Source organism: Tamandua tetradactyla, chromosome 5 (assembly GCF_023851605.1).
Source record: "Tamandua tetradactyla isolate mTamTet1 chromosome 5, mTamTet1.pri, whole genome shotgun sequence".
NCBI lineage: Eukaryota > Metazoa > Chordata > Mammalia > Pilosa > Myrmecophagidae > Tamandua > Tamandua tetradactyla.
The window spans coordinates 165,391,323-165,411,851 of record NC_135331.1 but is presented as its reverse complement, the minus strand read 5'-3'; the positions used below and the strand labels follow the sequence as shown (position 1 = coordinate 165,411,851).

General features: G+C 37.6%; 1 protein-coding gene across 3 annotated transcripts in view; it reads left to right on the top strand.

The window, feature by feature from the left end:
- PDSS2 (decaprenyl diphosphate synthase subunit 2) overlaps positions 1-20,529 on the top strand; it is a 383,533-nt gene that overhangs the window by 321,612 nt on the left and 41,392 nt on the right. For 2 of the 3 annotated variants that reach the window (XM_077162555.1, XM_077162557.1), the window contains exon 7: positions 13,363-13,395. In XM_077162555.1, coding sequence (XP_077018670.1) covers positions 13,363-13,395 — 33 coding nt within the window. Of the gene's footprint in view, positions 1-13,362; positions 13,396-14,541; positions 16,457-20,529 lie in introns of those variants that run through there. The other variant, XM_077162556.1, reaches the window with a different exon arrangement.

Sequence of the window (20,529 nt, the reverse complement as noted above, 5' to 3'; positions counted from 1 at the left end):
AACAGATAGACAACAAATTCATCCAGCAAGAAAACCCTAGATAAAAGAAGTGAAAGCAATCTCCAGAATAAACTAATTAAGGTAATTAAATGCCTAGACACCAGCAAAAAAGAACAAATCACACTAGGAAAATTGAAGATATGGCCTAGTCAAAGGAACAAACCAACAATTCAAATGACATACAGGAGCTGAAACATTTAATTCAGAATGTACAAACAGACATGGAAAACCTCATCAAAAACCAAATCAGTGAATTGAGGGAGAATATAAAGAAGGCAAGGAAAGAACAAAAAGAAGAAACTGAAAGTCTGAAAAAACAAATCACAGAACTTATGGGAATGAAAGACATAATAGAAGAGATGAAAAAAAACAATGGAAACCTACAATGGTAGATTTCAAGAGACAGAACTGGATTTCTGAACTGGAGAACGGAACATCTGAAATCTGACAAGAAACAGAAACTATAGGAAAAAAATGGAAAAATATGAGCAGGGACTTAGGGAATTGAAAGACAATATGAAGCACACAAATATGCGTGTTGTGGGTATCCCAGAAGGAGAAGAGAAGGGAAAAGGAGGAGAAAAACTAATGGAGGAAATTATCACTGAAAATTTCCCAACTCTTATGAAAGACTTAAAATTACAGAGCCAAGAAGTGCAGCGTACCCCAAAGGAAGTAGATCCAAATAGACATACTCCAAGACATTTACTAATCAGAATGTCAGAGGTCAAAGAGAAAGAGAGGATCTTGAAAGCAGCAAGAGAAAAGCAATCCATCACATACAAGGGAAGCCCAATAAGACTATGCGCAGATCTCTCAGCAGAAACCATGGAGGAGAGAAGACAGTGGGATAATATATTTAAATTATTAAAAGAGAAAAACTGCCAACTAAGAATTCTATATCCAGCAAAACTGTCCTTCAGAAATGAGGGAGAAATTAAAACATTTTCAGATAAAAAATCACTGAGAGAATTTGTGACCAAGAGACCAACTCGGCAAGAAATACTAAAGGGAACACTAGAGACAGATATGAAGACAGAAGAGAGAGGTGTGGAGAAGAGTGTAGAAAGGAAGACTATGAGTAAAGGTAAAAAGAAGGAAAATTAGATATGACATATAAAATCCAGAAGGCAAAATATAGAAGAAAGTACTACCCATGCAGTAATAACACTAAATGTTAATGCATTAAACTCTCCAATCAAAAGACACAGTCTGGCAGAATGGATTAAAAAACAGGACCCATTTATATGCTGTCTCTACTCAAAGGACACGAGGCCAAGGACACAAATGGACATTTACACATCAATGTTTATAGCAGCATTATTGACAATTACCAAGAGATGGAAACAGCCAAAATGTCCATCAGCAGACAGTTGGCTAAACAAACTGTGACATTTACATAAGATGGAATATTATGCAGCTGTAAGACAGAATAAAGTTATGAAGTATGTAACAACATGAATGGACCTTAAGGACATTATGCTGAGTGTGATTAGCCAGAAACGAAAGGACAAATACTGTATGGTCTCACTGATATGAACTGACATTAGTGAATAAACTTGGAATATTAACTTAGTAACAGAGACCATCAAGAGATAGAAATAGGGTAAGATATTGGGTAATTGGAGCTGAAGGGATACAGATTGTGCAACAGGGCTGAATGTAAAAACTCAGAAATGGACAGCACAATATTACCTAACTGTAATACAATTATGTTAAAACACTGAATGAAGCTGCATGTGAGAATGATAGAGGGAGGAGGGCTGGGGCATAAATGAAATCACAAAGAAAGATAGACGATAAAGATTGAGATGGTGTAATCTAGGAATGCCTAGAGTGTATAATGATAGTGACTAAATGTACAAATTTAAAAAATGTTTTTGCATGAGGAAGAACAAAAGAATGTCATTACTGCAGTGTGCTGAAAATAGAAGGTACTTAATATTTTAAAATTTCAACTAATGTGTGAGACTAAAGCAAAAAATGTTTATTTGGTACAAATCTATACTTTGACTAGTGCATCTCCTAATATAACTTATGTAGATAGTTGATTGAACACCTTAAGTACATGGAACTTTGTATAGGACATGAGATTTTGTTGGTTTGTCCAGGTGGTGCCTTGATGAATCCCAGAGTGATTTGATCAGTGAGTGGAAAAGTATTTGCAAAGTCCCCTTTGGGGAATTGTGAGAACAGGGGAAAGTTCAACCTCCCCAAGTTGAATCCTTGATATTCTCACAAGTAGTGTGGACAACCAAAGCTATAGGCTGAGCCCCCAGTTTTGGGGTTTGTTCATATGGAACTTAACCCAACAAAGGATAGGTCAAGCCTACTTAAAATTAGGCCCAAGAGTCACCCCCAAGAGAACCTCTTTTGTTACTCAGATGTGGCCTCTCTCTCTAGCCAATACAACAAGCAAACTCACCACCCTTCCCCTGTCTATGTGGGACATGATTCCCCAGGCATGTGCGCCTTCCTGGCAACGTGGGACAGAAATCCTAGAATGAGCTGAGACTCAGCATCAAGAGCTTGAGAAAACCTTCTCGACCAAAAGGGGGAAGAGTGAAACGAGACAAAGTACCAATGGCTGAGAGATTCCAAACAGAGTCGAGAGGTTATCCTGGAGGTTATTCTTACGCATTAAGTAGATATCACCTTGTTATTCAAGATGAAATGGAGAGGCTGGAAGGAACTGCCTGAAAATGTAGAGCTGTGTTCCAGTAGCCATGTTTCTTGATGATGATTGCATAATGTTATAGCTTTCACAATGTGACTGTGTGATTGTGAAAACCTTGTGTCTGACACTCCTTTTATCTACCTTGTCAACAGATGAGAGGAACATATGGAATAAAAATAAATAATAGGGGGAGCAAATGTTAAAACAGATTTAGTTTGAAATGCTAGTGATCAATGAAAGGGATCAGTAAGGGGTATGGCCTGTAAAATTTTTTTTTTCTGTTTGTTATATTTTTCTGTTGTCTTTTTATTTCTTTTTCTGAATTGATGCTAATGTTCTGGGAAATGATCATGATGATGAATATGCAACTATGTGATGATATTGTGAATTGCTGAGTGTATGTGTTGGGAATGTTTGTGTTTCTTGTAATTTTTTAAATAAAAAATTTAAAAAAAAAACATTTTACCAAGTAATATGTTAAGCCAAACATAACATACATTATACAGTTCAATTTATATGAAATATCCAGAATAGGTGAATTTATAGGGACAGAAATCAAAGTAGTAATTGCCACGGGGTGGGGACGGGGAAGAACAGGAAGTGAGTGCTTAGTGAGTATAGAGTTTGCTTTTGGGATGAAAATGTTCTGGGACTAGGTAATGACTGTTGCACAACTGTGAATATACTAAATGCCCCCACTGAGTTGTACACTTTAAAATAGCTAAAATGGTGAGTTTAATGTTATGTGAATTTTACTTCAATTTTTAAAAGAAAGACACCTGTGAACGGGTGTTTACCTATGGAAAATGAGCTGGATTTAGAGTCACCAAGCAGACACTGAAAGTTTTTGGAACAGGTTGTGTAAAGATTAGAACTGTGTTTTAGGAAAGTGAATAAAGCTACATTATAAAGGAAACTGGAAGATAGGAGATCAGTTTGGAAGGTTTGGGAAAACTATTGACAGGTGCAGGAGAAAAGTACCAACCAGAATGTTAGCAATGAGAACGGAAGTCATGTTCTCCTTTCAGAGAGAGAAAGTATCACCTGAAAACTGACACAGGGAAAAGCTGCCAGGTAGAGATAGGAAAGGGGTGTGGTCAGAGGCTGAAATCAGGATTTTGAACTTGAATAACAAAAATAATTGTGCCATTAATAGAAATGGGAAAGTTAAGTGTATAAGTTCGTTTGGTTTCGACACAAGTTTGAGGGGAGCCATCGTGGGGGTGGCCTTCACTTTGGGAAGGCTAAGCTGGAGAAAACTGCTGTATTCTACCGTCTTCTTTTTTCTTCATTATTTAGAGAATATTTTATTAGTTTCTGTAATCAAAACCACATAGATAAGACCCTATATATTTATACAGTGTGTTACCCTGTACAAATGGAAAAAAATTAAGTTTAACGTTTCTAGATCAGTATGGCTATTAATTTCTGTACAATGCTAACTTAACACAGTACAACTGGGATACTTTTTCCAAAGTTGAAAACACAGCTAAATTTTCCAAAAATTCAAATTATATACATATATTTATATAAAAAGACCAATTGCAGTATGTTATACATCAATAGCAGCAACAGCTTTTCCAGATTCTGTAGTCATCTGAACAAAATTATAGAGACATCCAGCACACTCCATTAAAAAAAAAGTAAAAAACAAAATTGCCAAAAAACAGTAAGTTCTATTACTATTATGGTACCTAGCACCACTTTTTATTAGCTTCTCAATCATCATCTGGAAAGAAAAAATTCTAGAATAACATCATTAAAAACAGGTCCAAAATAGCATGGTCACTACTATGTATCAAAAAGTAGGTACCAGGTATTTTACACTCACAGAGGTATAATACAGTATTGGCCTACATCTATAATACTAGAGTATATAATTAAAAAGGCATTATTTGAGACTTGATTCTACTTTTCCAGCACAGGGCCCAAAGGTTGGTGTGACACAGCTCTGGTGAAGAAATGAACCTTCTTAGAAATGATTTTTTTAATTAGTGGCACAGTTCTAAAGATACTGCTCTTAACATTAAAAAAAAAAAAAAAAACATTTGATTCATACAGAGATGATAGAGTGGAGGCAAGCAGAACTCAGCCTAACTAGTATTTTGCCAAGTCTGTCGTGTTTAAACGATGAGAGCTCCATGAAGAAAGGATGGGCCAAATAGCAGTTCAAAGTTTCAAGCCACAACTAAAACATAGCATTTCAAACAGAAGTAGTAGCCAAAACACTGCCTATTTGGATATTCTACCATCTTGATCTCCTTCCTTGTGGCCTTTCTGAGATTTTCTTTTCTTGGTCAAACTGTACAATTTTAAGTTTCATATCTCTTCCAGATTCCAAGAGAGGATAGAAGGAAAAATGGGTTGCAAAGGAATAACAAAGGGTTCTGAGCAGAGAGAACTATTTATTATATAGATAATACAAGCCTCCCCCTCCCCATTTTTTTTTAATTGGGCATCATAGTATTTTTTGTGCCTGTCTGTTACTTCCTCTTTTCCTGATGAACCAAATGAAAGATTATGAGAAAGTTAATTCCATGGACTTCGTATTTGTCTTCGAGAGTTGATTAGCTTTCCCAGATAACAGAGATGGTGAAATCAGCTGAGCAGTCCAATTCAGAATGGTGTTGACTTTCTTGCAGAAGCCTTCTGAAATCCTGTAATAGTAGGCAAGAATAGTCAAGATAGCAAAGAAAAGACCTGCTCTGCCCCTGTATATTCTGGTACATTTCCAACTCTGTAATTGGAAAGCTCAGCAATATAGATCTATTTCTACTACCAAAACCAAACTCAGCTGGTGTTTTTTCAACAGCAAGGCTAGTAGATGTGGTAGATTTCTGATTTGTGACCTTTTTTAAACCCCATGCACTATACCCAAACCATTTTGAGGCTGAAGATGAGGTATTTTTTCTCCCTTCCACTGTCCCCCAACAAACCTCACTTTTTATATATAAACTAAATCCCACTTCTCAGTAGTATTGCAAATGCACAGAGTTTATTTTCAATAAGACCTGTTTTCTCTAAAGGAGGTGATAATATATCTGCCAATTCCAAGGTGATTATTTTTACAGCCAGAAATGTAGTATTTTATTCAAACAAGGATCACAAATGGTGCTTGGTTCGTTAAAACACTTGGATGAATGGTTAATGGGGAACAGAATATTCACATGGACTCAAAGCATGCTTTAGATTACTTATTAAGTAAAAAGGCAGTCAGCTAACAAATTTAGTTTCACCAGTAACAGGACAAACTGATATTTTGTAACTCTTGAGTAATAGAAAGAAAAGTATACAATATCCCCTATGTCCTTTTCTCAGCAAAATTTTAACTTGGATTGGGTCATTAGAAAACAATCAGGCACATCCTGGATAGGGGATATTCTGCTTGGCAATTGATCTGGACTCTTAAAAGGAAAAGTGCCAATATTATGAAAGACAATAATGATAGTGGAAGGGAGAGGGACTGTTGTAAATCAGAAGAAATTAAAAAGACATGACATCCCACCATAAGTATATGGTATCTTGAATAGGACATGAGATTTTGTTGGTTTTTCCAGGTTAATGTGATGCCACGATATATCCCAGAGTAATTTGGGCAGTGAATAAAGAAGTATTTGCAAAGTCCCCTTGGGGGGCTGGGGAGAAAGGAGGAAATATTTAACTTCCCCATTTGGAGAATTTCTGATATTCTCGCAGGCAGTGGGGACAACCAAATCAATAGGCCAAGCCCTCAATCTTGAAACTTCCTCCTGCAAAGTATAGGCTAAGCCTACTTAAAATTAAACCTGAGTCACCCCCAGAGAACCTCTTTTGTTGCTCAGATTTTTCCCCTCTCTCTCTAAGCCAACTTGGCAGGTGAACTCACTGGGCTCCCACCTACATGGAACATGATTCCCAGGGGTGTAAAACTCGCAATGTAGGGCAGAAATCCTAGGATGAGCTGGGACCTGGCACCAGGGAATTGAGAAAGCTTTCTTGACCAAAAGGGGGAAGAGAGAAATAAGACAAAGTTTCAGTGGCTGAGAGCTTTCCAACAGAGTTGAGAGGTTATCCTGAAAGTTATTCTCATGCATTACATTGATATCCCTTTTAAGTTTATGGTATATTGGAGTGGCTAGAGGGAAGTACCTGAAACTGTTGAGTTGTATACCAGTAGCCTTGATTCTTGAAGATGATTATGTAAAGACATAATGTTTACAATGTGACTGTGTGATTGTGAAAGTCTAGTGTCTGATGCTCCTTTCATCCTGGGTATGGACAGATGAGTAAAAAAACACAGATTAAAAAATAAATAAATAATAGGGGGATAGAGTATAAAATCAATTGTATAGATTGAAATACTAGTGATCAATGAGAGGGAGGAGTAAGGGGTATGTTATGTATGAGTTTTTTCTTTTTATTTCTTTTTCTGGAGTGATGTATATGTTCTAAAAAATGATCATGGTGATGAATATACACAACTATGTGATGATATTGTGAGCCATCGATTGTGTGTCATATATGGAATTATGTATGTGAACATTTCTCAATAAAAATATTTTTTAAAAAAAGACAAGACATCCAAAGGCAATGTATGATTTTTAAGTGGATCTTAGATTGGCGGCAACTTGGAAAATATGAACATGGACTGTGAATTAAATAATGTTATAGTAAACGTTAAACTTACTGGGTGAGATAATGGTTTTGTGGTTATGTAGGAGAATGTCATTGTTCTTAGGAGATAAATGTTGAAGTACATAGGGATAGGGCATCATGATGTCTACAGCTTTCTTTCAAACAGTGAGTAAATTGTCATCAAAAAGAGAAAGAAACAAAGGAAAGGTGATAAAATGTTAGTTTTGATGACTCTGGGTGGAAGGCAAATGGATGTTTGTGGTATTCTTTCAAGTTTTCCTAGGCTTAAAATAATTTGAAATAGTTTTAGGGGAAAAGCAGTTTTCCTGGAAGATTTAGAAAGCAGAGCTTCTTTAAAAATTGCTGCTTTTCCAAAATATGGCTAGTAATGTTTGGGAAGAATAACATGATAAGTAGAGATGGTCTGTCTGTAGCAATTTCTGGACTCTGCAGTGGAATTAAGTTTTCTGCTCTTAGAAAAAGGTTTCCCCATATCCAGCTTTCAAGTCTAGATAACAGTGGTTGGAATTGGAAAGAGTTCATTTATGTCATCCAATCCTTCTTTGTTACCTGACTTATAAAAAGCATTTGTTTCTTAAAGTAAAAGACCACATTGTACATCCATTGCTTACCAATAGGAAATCTATCTGCCTTTGGTCTGCAGAGACTAGTATATAAACCTGTGGAATCAATCCCTTTATGCATCCTCTCAATCAGAGTGCCGGCTTCTCTGCTTTTGCACAGGGTATTGTTTTACAGCACTCACTGCAGCTCTTCTAGGAGGGCTACATGTCATGAGCATTTGGGGCACACAATCTTGTCTGTTTTCACATTTTTTAAAGATAAAACAGGATTCAAACCACACATTCTCTATGAACTTCTAAACTCTGGGGAAAAAATTGCTTCTTTTTTCATGACCTGGACTGAAAGAAGCACACCTTCAGGAGGCAAGAAGTTGAGTGAGTCCCTTTGAAAGACCCTAGTAATGAAGCCCTCAGGGACGAGCCCTGTATGGTGGAATTTGCAGTGCTTCTGTCAGGAAGAGGTTCAAGACTGCTGGCTGTTGAAATACCCATCTAGTCTGCATTTATTTTATATCAGCCTATTTTGGGCTCCAGTGAGAAAGTTATTTTAATAATATCTAGCTCTGCTAAAAATATACATGATAAGTGGCAAGTGTCAGAAAAAGGGGAAAAGTTACAGCACTCCATTATTCTTGAGACTTAAGACGTTTACATTATTTCTTTTAGCTTTGACATAAACATTGGCACTGTTCAATGTACGTAAAAAGTAATTTGTAAGGCACCAGCTCATGGCTCGACATTAGCTGTGTACTGGTCCTGAGCTACAATACCCAGCTTTCTTAGAACCTCATTATATGTGAGGCACTGATCTAGACACAGGAGATACAGTTGTAAACCAAAGAGAAAAGTTCCCTGCTCTCATAGAGCTTAAGTTCTAGAAGAAGTGTATGTGAAGCCTATCTAAAAAAAGATTGTGCAAGGGCGGTACGACAGTGGCTCAGTGACAGAATTCTCACCTGCCATGCCTGAGATCTGGGTTTGATTCCTGGAGCCTGCCTATGCAAAAAAAAGAAAATAAGGTTGTGCAAGCCCCTAGAATATAAGCTGCCTCTCTATCTCATACAATATTTGACTGCATCTCCAGTGCCTAAGCAGTGCCTGACACTAGTAGGTGCTCAGTAACTATTTGTTGAATGAATGAGCAACCATCAGATGGAACAGAAACTATAGCCCCTCCCAAATTAACTATTTTACAAGAAGAATAAGGATGTGTAATGTTTAATGAGAAATAGTATCATTTATGTAGGGGACTAAAGCCTTGTTGGTATGCTTTTTCTATAAGCCTAAAAAGCTTTTTGTGAACAACAACAAAAAAAGTATATCAGAATCCCTTTTGTCAGGTATGCTTATGCAGATTTATGCCCACGTATCAGCTGGAAATATCTATGTGTATGTGTGTGCATGCATATACACAAAAACGCACACATAAAATGTTGCCAGAACCTTGAGAAATATATAGATTCTGAGTACATTTATCTTTTTCTTAGTTTTAGTTGAGTGGTGATAAACTTAAAATGAATATAATAAACGTTTAAATATTTACCATATTTACTTTCTAAAATAAATGATACTTTTATGTACAAGCTAAAACAGTCAAAAATGAAATGGTTTTACAAAACTGGAATGTTTGTTGTGGTAAAATAAAAAAAAAATTCAGGTGAGCTACATATGAATAGTTATAGTCTGTTCAGGTTGTAATGCCTGTGGCAATTCTCCTGTCATTTCATGTAGGATTCTACCCTCTCTGCTTTCAAAACATTTAAGAGTTGCTTTTGAGCAGGTGTGGATTATATATATATGGGATTTCTATGCCCTTATCTCCTGCAAAGCTTAGCTCCAGTAGGTGAAAGGGCGGTGGCCACACTAGAAGTACAAATTAAAATGAGATATTTGAGAATTGAAAATAGCTTGTGATTGATCAACTGCAAGTACTTCAAAGGAACCGAATTATCTAAGATGATTAGTCTATAAGCAAAGTATGTGCTGGGAAGAATGGTTTCACAAAATTTTGTGATAGAAAACAGAATAACTAACACGTGTAATGAGTTGAGTTGGATCCCCCCCAAAAGACAAGTTCAAGCCCTAACCCCCAGTACCTGTAATGTGACTTTATTTGGAAATAGAGTCTTTGCAGACTTAATTAAGTTAAGATGAGATCAAGTTGGATTAGGGTGAGCCCTAAATCCAATGACTAATGTCTTTATAAGAGATAGGAAATGGAGATTTGGACACAGAGATACAGGGAAGACGGCCATGTGAAGATGGAGAGAGTTTAAAGTAATGCAGCTACAAGCCAAAGAATGCCAAGGATTGCCACAAGTCAGAAAGAGTCATGGAAAAATTATGCCTAGAGGCTTCAGATGAAGTGAGGACTTGGCAATACCTTAATCTTGGACTTTTAGCCTTCAGAACTGTTTTTGTTGTTTTAAGGCATCCAGGTTGTGGTAATTTGTTACGGCAGCCCTAAGAAACTAATACAGTGCTCTTGATGGCTGTTCCAACCCAGCTCTTGGAAGGTTTGGGTAGGGGCAGCCCAAACACCAATGTCACATCTGGCATGAAGTAGAACAGAGTTTCAGCAGGGGCTCATAACACAGGGTTTGGAGGTTTGTTATCAACAGTGGTCAAGGGAGGGGAGTTTCAGTGCCTTGTTTATGATACTGTTTGTACATTCCTTCCCCCCTGAGGATGTGTGATGACCTTTAATTTCGGTCCCGGTCATGTAGGTGGCTATGTGCAGTGACCTGCTCTCAATAAGGAGGGGAATCCTGGGCCCTGTATCCCCACAATGGCCTAATCTGTGAACAGCATCATATTCATTCTTAACGAAAAAAAACTGCTGCTGATTTTTTTTTAAATGAGATGAACTGGGAAATGGCTCAATGCATCTAAAAGAAAGAGTCCACCCTAAGTCATTGTATATTATATGTTTTTTCCACAGTTTACCTTGTAATCTCAAAGTACGGAAGCTCCTGAAAGTACAGAAACTTCCTAACTTTCAACAAATGCCACTTTCAACTTTTTTTTTCTTTTTTTCTATAGGATGGGGGTCATATTTCATTCTTTTTCCATGTAACTATCACACTATTGCATCACCATGTGCTTAAATTTTTTGGTGGCGGTGGGGAGTGGGGTGTTGGAGGGTGGAAAGTGCACAGGCTGGGAATCAAACCCGGGTCTTCCACATGGCAGGCGAGAATTCTACCCCTGAACTACCCTTGCACCCACTTTCAACACTTTTTAACATGTCCTTTGTGTTAGACACCAAAAGGTAAGAATAGAACAAAGAGAAGCTGGTTAGACCAAAAATTGGAAGTGGTGAAGAAATAACAAATATGTTTCTGGAATGAATTGTTTAATAGTAGGAACAATTCTATGGGTCACCAAGTTTGTGCATTATTTGAAAAGTTCTGTGCCTGAGCCATACATGTAACTGGCTAAAGACAAGGACAAGGATAAACAAATTGAAAAAGTGGAGAATTTGTGACTGCAGGTTCACATAGGAAAAGAATGAAATGTGACTCCCACCATACAGCATACAAAAAAAAAAGGTTAAAGTTACAGACTTCAACTTAGAGTGGTTTGTGATGGTACCAAAAAGTGTGCAGTAGTAGCACGTTGTTATATCTCACTTATAAGAAAACAAAAAACAAAAGACAGGTATCTTTGGATAAAATTTCAAAGGATTGCAAAGAAGCAAGAAGAGTGAGGACCAATGCCATCAACATCTCCTTTCTCTCATGAAAGTAAATCTGCCCACATTAATTATCTGTACAGTGTCACTTTGGACTCAGGAACTAAATGGACCCAGGTCCTAACCTATTCATAAGTTGAAGGGCTCTTTTTCTGTACAGAGATGGCAGAAGAAGCTTTATTCGTAAGTCTGAAAAAAAAAAAATCAACCTGCCTGGAAAGATTAACACCATGGTTGTTGCTTTAGGTTAAGATTTGATTTGTACAACATTTGAATATGTGAATTTTAATGCATTTCAAATTGTTTTTTAGTAATTTTTACTTTCCTAAGGCTGTTGTAACAAAGTACCACAAACAGAATGACTTAAAGCAACAGAAATGTATTGTGTCACAATTCTGGAGGCTAGAGGTCTGAAATCTGTAGGGGAAAATCCTTCCTTGCCTTTTCCTAGTTCTGGTAGTTTGCTGGCAATACTTGGGCTTAATCTCTGCATCATTTGTCACATGACATTCTCCCCTGCGTCTCCCATCTCCTTCTTATAAGGATACCAGTTATATTGTATTAAGGTCCAGCCCTATTCTAGGATGACCTCATTTTAATTTACCTAATTTCATCTGTAATGACTCCATTTCCAAATAAACTTACATTCTAAGGTTCTAGGGATGAGGGCTTCAAATATCTTTTGGGAGGGACGCATTTCAACCTATAACAATGCTAAAAGTACAGTTTTAAATAAAATTTGACCCTACAGATTACTTACCACTCCTCCAGGAGAAAGTGTATCGTTAACATCGAGCAAGCTGATAGTTACCACCTTAACCAAGTGATCAAACTTACATCATTAAGTGGGAGAGCCTGATATTTTGTGCTTTCTGAACCAATGCAATATGAAGTACATAATATTCTGTATGAAATCTTCTTGTCAAAAATGTTTCATCTAAATTTAAGCGAGCTTCTCCATATCCAACTTTCAGTTTATAAGCGAAGAGGGACATGTTAAGTGACACAATGAGGAGATAATCAGACATATCCAAAAAGTGGGTTATTTTATAAGACAGCTGTCTGGGGTTCTTCAAAAAGTTAGTTGTTTTCATTAGAAAAAGTTAATGGTTTTATTTTCCTTTCACTTCATGAAAAATAGGAAGGGGATGTTCTAGATTTTAAAAGGCATAAAAAATGCAGTGTGTGAATCTTGATTAATTCTTATTTGGAAAAAAACTATAAAAAATATTCGTGGGATAAGTGAGGAAAGTTGAATATGGATTATATGTTAGCTGATATGCAGTTATTGTTCATTTTTTTAATTTGCAGTGGTTGTGTACTTATATACGCGATATCCTGTGCTTATAAGATATATGCTGAAGCATGTGGGATGAAAAGTCAGAATGTCTGCCACTATCAAATCCAAGGAGAGTGTAGATATGTGTTCAGCATACTGTTTTTCCAACTTTTCTATATGATTAAAAATTTTCAAAAGGAAAGGTTGAGGGAAAAATGATATTAGCAATTCCATAGAATGCACTTTGAAAACTAGCACACTAGTAATTTAATGTTCATAGAAGAAAATGATGCTTTTTACCAGCAGATACTCTTTAAAAACATGGTATTATCTAGAGGGTCTACTAGGTTTATTCTGAAATACTACTTTCACAAATATAACTAATTATATATGTATGTAGGTATCTATAAATGTAAATATAGACAGTGATTCTTATTGTTTGAAAAGCAAAAGTGATAGAAGCAATAAAATTTTAAGGAACTAATGAATTAATTTCCCCCTCTTTCTATTTTAGGCTCAAGAAAAAGGAAGATTAGACTATACAAAGGTAGGTAGATTTTGTGCACATTAAACGGTTTTATTTTTTTAATTTGGTGTTTAGTTTATGTTTACATTTAAAAGGTCAAAAGAGAATAATTACATTCAAAGCCAATGAACATTTCCCATTAAGTAACATGCATTAGCAGGTAAAATAATATTCATTCAACAATAGAAGTATTTATTGAGTGCCTACTTTATTTCAGACTTTTCAGACACTATTAAATGTTGGAAATATAGCAGTGAACTAGACAATGTCTTTCCTTTCAGGACATTTATAGTCTAGTGTGTGAGACGATAACTCATAACTAGGTAGATACATAATGTCAAGTGATGATAAGTGATAGGAAGGAAAACAGGGTAAACTCACTAACCATTACGGGGACATGTATATGGTCTGTGAATAGAAGACAGCTGTCAACAGGACTGAGTGTAAAAACTCAGAAATGGACAGCACAATACTACGTAACTGTAATACAATTATGTTAAAACAGTGAATGAAGCTGAATATGAGAACGATAGAGGAAGGAGGGCTGGGGGCACAAATGAAATCAGAAAGAAAGATAGACAGTAAAGATTGAGATGGTATAATCTAGGAATGCCTAGAGTGTATAATGATAGTGACTAAATGTACAAATTTAAAAAATGTTTTTGCATGAGGAAGAACAAAGGAATGTCATTACTGCAGGGTGTGAAAATAGATGAAATTAATATTTTAAAATTTCAACTAATGTGTGAGACTAAAGCAAAAAGTGTTTATTTGGTACAAAATTTGTATTTTGACTAGTGAATTTCCTAATATAACTTATGTAGATAGCTTAACTGAACACCGTAAGTACATGGAACCTTGAGTAAGACATGAGATTTTGTTGGTTTGTCCAGAGTGATGCCCCGATAAATCCCAGAGTGATTTGAACAGTGAATAAAAAAGTATTTGCAAAATCCCCTTTGGGGAATGGTGAAAACGGGGGAAAATTCAACTTTCCCAAGTTGAATTCTTGATATTCTCACAAGCAGTGTGAACAACCAAAGCTATAGGCTGAGCCCCCAGTCTTGGGGTTTGTTCATATGAAACTTAACCCTACAAAGGATCAGTCAAGCCTACTTAAAATTAAGCCTAAGAGTCACCCCCAAGAGAACCTCTTTTGTTGCTCAGATGTGGCCCCTCTCTCCAGCCAACACAACAAGCAAACTCACCACCCTCCCCCTGTCTACATGGGACATGACTTCCAGAGGTGTGGACCTTCCTGTCAACGTGGGACAGAAATCCTAGAATGAGCTGAGACTCAGCATCAAGGGAATGAGAAAACCTTCTTGACCAAAAGGGGGAAGAGTGAAATGAAACAAGGTGTCAATGGCTGAGAGATTCCAAACAGAGTCAAGAGGTCATCCTGGAGGTTATTCTTATGCATTAAGTAGATATCACCTTGTTATTCAAGATGTAATGGAGAGACTGGAGGGAACTGCCTGAAAATGTAGAGCTGTGTTCCAGTAGTCATGTTTCTTGAAGATGATTGTATAATGATATAGCTTTCACAGTGTGACTGTGTGATTGTGAAAACCTGTGTCTTGATGCTCCTTTATCTACCTTGTCAACATACGAGTAGAACATATGGAATAAAAATAAATAATAAGGGGAACAAATGTTAAAATAAATTCAGCTTGAAACACTAGTGATCAGCGAAAGGGAGGGGTAAGGGGTATGGTATGTATGAATTTTTTTTTCTGTTTTTGTTTTATTTCTTTTTCTGAATAGATGCAAATGTTCCAAGAAATGATCATGATGATGAATATGCAACTATGTGATGATATTGCGAATTACTGATTATATATGTAGAACAGAATGATCAAAATAGGAATGATTGCATTTGTTTGGTGTTTTTTGGTATTTAAAAAAATAAAATAAAAAAAAAAAAAAGACAGCTGTCAGCACAATTAGATAATACCTGGAGAGCACTAGGCAGGGCAGACTCAGACTCCTATAGTCAGTAGTTCCCACTTCACCTGTGGAGCTTTTGAAAAAACACACATGCCAGGGAACACCGCATTATACCCTCTCTCACCAAAGTCACAATCCTCTGGTGGGAGGAGTAGGGCCGGGAAAGGCTGGAGTAGTTTAGAAGTTTCCATAGTTAATTCTGACCTGCAGCCCTGTTTAAAATCCACTGCAGGAGTTCAGATCTCATTGTACAGTACAGGCCCATGAACACAGTAGGGCCACATTCTGTTTTTCCCTCAGGGACAAACGGAACATTTTAGCAAGTGTGGAGCATACATACAGCTGCTTGGCTAAAGGAACATGCTAATTGTCTGATTTATGCAAAAGCAAGGGATAGCCAGGTTGTGAGCACATGTAGACTGTAAAGACACATAAAGACTCTGCTTGCAGTGGGAATACAGAAACTCCCAATGATCTCCCCAGCGCTGATCCAAACACCTGCACTGTCTTGGCAGTACAGTGATACACACTCATGGTCCATGCCTTTACTTTAGCTCTTTTCTTTGCCTGAAATGCAGTCCCTCCTCTTATCTATCTGCCTCATGAACTTTTGCCTCCCTCAAGGGAAACTAGATAATAGGAGCAACTCTAAATCGAGGGTTTCCCTGTCTGTCGCTATAACAGATATGTGCTTGAGCCTCATCATGTAACCAAATATAGACATATTCCCTAGGGTGTCCCACAGGCATACAAGTTCAGTCCAGCCTAAACTGAACTCTACATCTTCCTGATATCTGTGGTCCCTGCGCTCTCTCCTGTTGTTGGCACTGTCATCCAACTAGTCAACCATTCTGGAAAGTTAACTGTGACTTGTCTTACCCCCTCACCCCTCCTCCATGAACATGCCATGCCAGTTTTATATCCTACATTTTTATGAATCCAACATCTCTTCTTGATCTCATTTCCATTGTTCATGTTCAGAGGCACTTCATCTGAACCACTGAAAAGCCTACTGATTTATCCCCATAGATCCATTGCCATAAAGAGTGTCTATCTAATCCACAAATCTGACAGTTTCACACTCCAGCTTAAAATCGTTCACTGGTTCTATGTTGTCTGTAAAGCAAATTCCAAACTTTAAAATCATATAAAATCAATGTGATCTCAGTCCTTAGAGGGACTCTCCAGCTTCATCTCCCACCCCATTCTCCAGCAGCACCAAATTACAGGAAACAAGCTGCCTCTGTTCTCCGTGCCTTTACTCATGCTGTCCCCTCTGCTTGGAAGGCCCTTTCTGCTTCATCTGACTAGCACCTACCCCTCATTATAATGCATAATTGAGGTTCTTACCCCATAGGAAGCTGTCCTTGCTTCACCAGGTTGGATTAGATACCACCTTGGTCTTCTCTAATACACTATATATCTCTCAGTCGATGCGCCTACTCTGTTATATGACAGTTATCCATTTATGAAACAGGTCATACTCTGTGAGCTCTTGAGGGCAGGGACCATGTCTTTTCTTTTTTTGTCTTTGTATGCCTAGTGCCTAAAACATAGTACTTAGCACTTCATCTGTGTTGAGTGAGTGAATGAGCAGAGGCCATGGGTAAGAAAAGAAGGAATGTGAAGTAAATTGGGACAAGTAAGTTGCAGGAAAAAAGTCTGGAATAGGGTTTTTATCTCAGTGCTGAGAGGAAAGGAAAGCTTTTGACAAGAATACAGGTATCAAGAAGGTTCAGAATTTTAGGAAGGTTACAAAAACTAGTTTGGAGAAGAAGGCTGCGATTTCACTATATTAGTGAATGAAAGTTAATATACAAATTAAAAGGTAAGGGAAGAGAAATCACAATTTGGCAATAGAGTGAGTATTGATCATTGATGCTTATTTATGAGTCAGAACTCCTTAGGGTTTCTTACTTCAGCAACATATGACAATGGGGAGAGACTTGAAGAAAAGAATGAAAGCATGGTGCACAGATAGAACACTCCTGGCCCAAGCATTCTAGTGTACTGGCTCTGCCACCAACTCATTGCAAAATCTGTTTATCATTCACTTAACCTTTTTGCTCAGTACAAAACAAGCAGTTTAGAAAAGTACTGGGTTACTTTCTTAGGCCCATTTCAAATCTGGGAGGAAGCACTCTTATCTTTTCCTGCTGAGGATAAGTTTCATTCCTTCATCTACTGAACAAATATTTGTTTGGTATTTAATGTGTGCTGGGCACTGTGCTAGGGCTAAAACAACCATGAACAAGACTGATTCTGCCTTGCTATCACAAGCCTCCTCGACTTTACGTCACCCTCACTCCCTTTTACCCTATTTCTCCTTATTTAATTCTCTCCTCTTGCTAGAATGTAAGGGCCCTGAAGGCAGGGGCCTTGTTAGCCTTGTTCATGGTTGCACCACTTGTACCCAGCACAGGGTTCGATGGAGGAGTACTGGATAACTATGTGTGGACGAGTGTCACACGAGTATTGTTAGGAAAAGCTGAGGAAGCTGTGAAAGGTATGGAATCAAGAAATGTAGACTAAGATTAGCCACCTAATTTATAGTCAGGACACTATACAAAACAATCCAGCCCAATGTTCGATAGCCCTAAGGTTGCCTTCCAAAGTGCCCAGTGACAATATTTTCCATGCTAGAAAACTTCAGAAACCCATGTCTCTTGAACATGTGGTGTCATACTGAGATTTAAGGGCATAATTTGATTTAGGTGAAAAATTTAAACTTCAACATTCCTACATAAGACCTAAACCCAAATAACATAGGGAAGAAAAATTACATCCTTCTTCACCACGTGATGGGGCAGCGTCTGTAGAGAAAAGCTTGCAGTGTGGCCCCACGCGTTGTATACAGTGTCTTATGGGGTCCTCCAGTGCTGAGCTCTTTGCCTCATGTGGTCGCTTGGTGCTTGGTGCTTGGTGCTTGTGCTAACCAGCACAGGCATGGTGCTCCCCAGGTGCAGATGTCTTTAAAAGTATTTGAAAAACTCCAGACCATTCCTGGAGACCATCATGACATTCATTTGTTGCTGGAAGTTTCTGTATTTTCAAGTGATGACTGTTTGCTCAAAAGCCAAAGTTTGTCTGAAGAAACAGATTTCAAGAACCATAAAAAATTGTTTCAGTCATGTAACTTGGCCATGTATGCCATCTCAAATTCTGTCAGGCTCAGAATGGCAAGGAAGTGAGGGAGAGGGTAGGAGAGGTGATCACTTCAAAATCGGACTCGGCTGGATGTCAAGAAGTCTGTCACATTGAACAAAACCTGGTTTGTACTCAAACACTCAGGTAGGAAATTGAATTACTTTTTAATTGAGTTCCTATTGCGAAAGAGCCTAGATATGAATGCTCGACACTGCTGTGGTTCCTTTCATTGCAAAATATCAAAGCTCTTGACAACTATTAATTCATTAAGTCTCTCCCCACCTCTGAAAGGTAAATGGAAGTATATCAGTCACTCTGCCCGCTGCTGAAACTCATCCCCCTGGGCAGTGGGCATGGATAGAAACTATTTAACTGTGTGAGGCAGTTCTATCCAGTATCTTCTGAGATGGAAAAACTAGGAACATCTTACTGGCCTAGGTAAAACTGCTTAAGTTTTATGAGACAGAATGAAATTACCAGAGGTGAATTGTGACCAAAAAGTTGGGGCTAGTAGTTTTGCTTTCATGCGCAGTGCTAAGGGGCTCTAGATGACAGTGACTGGTCTGCAGCCCTGGGTGTGTCTCTTTCAGAGACTGTTCCTTGTTCCCCAGGCTTCTGGCCCAAGGTTAAGTGCATCTGATTCAGTTCAGTCCTAGAGGAAATAGTGCCACCTATTGAACTGTAGGGGATTTGTGAGTACGTGTTGGGACTGGAGGAGAAGCCTCTCGGACCACATTCCCGCTTGGTTTGCTATAGTAAACTAATATATATGTCTAGAAGAAAATGAATATGTTGACTCCTCTTGCTTAGAGAAACATCTACAAACGTCTGTGTATTTTCCCCAGCTGGAGCCGAGCGTATGCCTGTAGTTTAGCCTACTGCTACTTGAAATAAGCATGCTGCGAAAAGACTGAGGCAGATGGTATTTTTACCACTTCAGGCAAAACATGGCACCTATGGTTCGATTTTCTACAATTTTAATTTTTTAGCAGTTTGAAAATGGCTTGTTTAAATATCTTTATCACAGAGAGGCGTGCTTTTTCCCAATTTCTTTTTAATAAGTCTTCTATTATACAGATATGAGTAAATATCACAGGTCAAAACCATATCCTGTATTCAGCGATGTGTAGTCTTTCTCCTGCCCATTCTTTCACAAGTGCCTAGGTCTGTGCAATAAATGTGTTTGGTATTCATGCTCATTTTGGCACAAGGATATAAGTGGTTTGCAAAAGCTTTCTTTGTAATTCATGTGTAGTTTTACTGAGCATTTCATGTGATTTCTCAATTCAGAGAAGGGAGGGGGGGTTTTGGTTGTTTTTTTTAATGTTTTATTATTGAAGTTCACTCTAATCAGAGAATTGCTTAAGGTTAAGCACTCAATAAAGAAAGATCTTGCTGATATTCATTCATTAGCTATCCAGTTCTCAGTCAGACGGTAAAGATATTTTTTAAAGGTTCAGAATTTTGACTTGCACTTTTCCTTAGAATTTGTTTAGAGTTCCACAGTGGCATGGTCTTCTGGCTCCTTCCTTCTGTGCGTCTCAGGCATCATTGTCTAGCAGCTGTATCTATCCTCTTTCCTTCTCATCCCCAGAAGTCCTTGCATAGTTTGTTTTATTATAAAATGCATTTGCATAGGGTACACATTAAAATTCTCTTGTCACCATCAAACAGCCATTTTGCATTTGCATGATCACATATCATCACTTCCCTTTAAGAAGGAAAAAAAAAGTCATGTCATGGTTCTCCTTCCCAAGGTTTGCCCTTTTAGCCATTTCTTTTCTTTTGTTATATATAGATACTTCAGTCATTTTGCTACATATTGAGTCCAAAAATCTGTTTTGAACCTTGAATACAGAAAATTATTTATAAATATTATTGTTCTTTCTTTACTGACAAAGCCAGACTTTTTTTTTTTTTTTTTTTTTTTGGCAGACAGTTTTTGCATGCTTGTTCTTTCCCATAACCTTAGCTAACTGGCTCTGAGAATTTTTCACATTGGCACATTTAGAAACCAGATGTTGCTGTGTTTTCTCTTGCCTTTACCCCTTTCTTGGG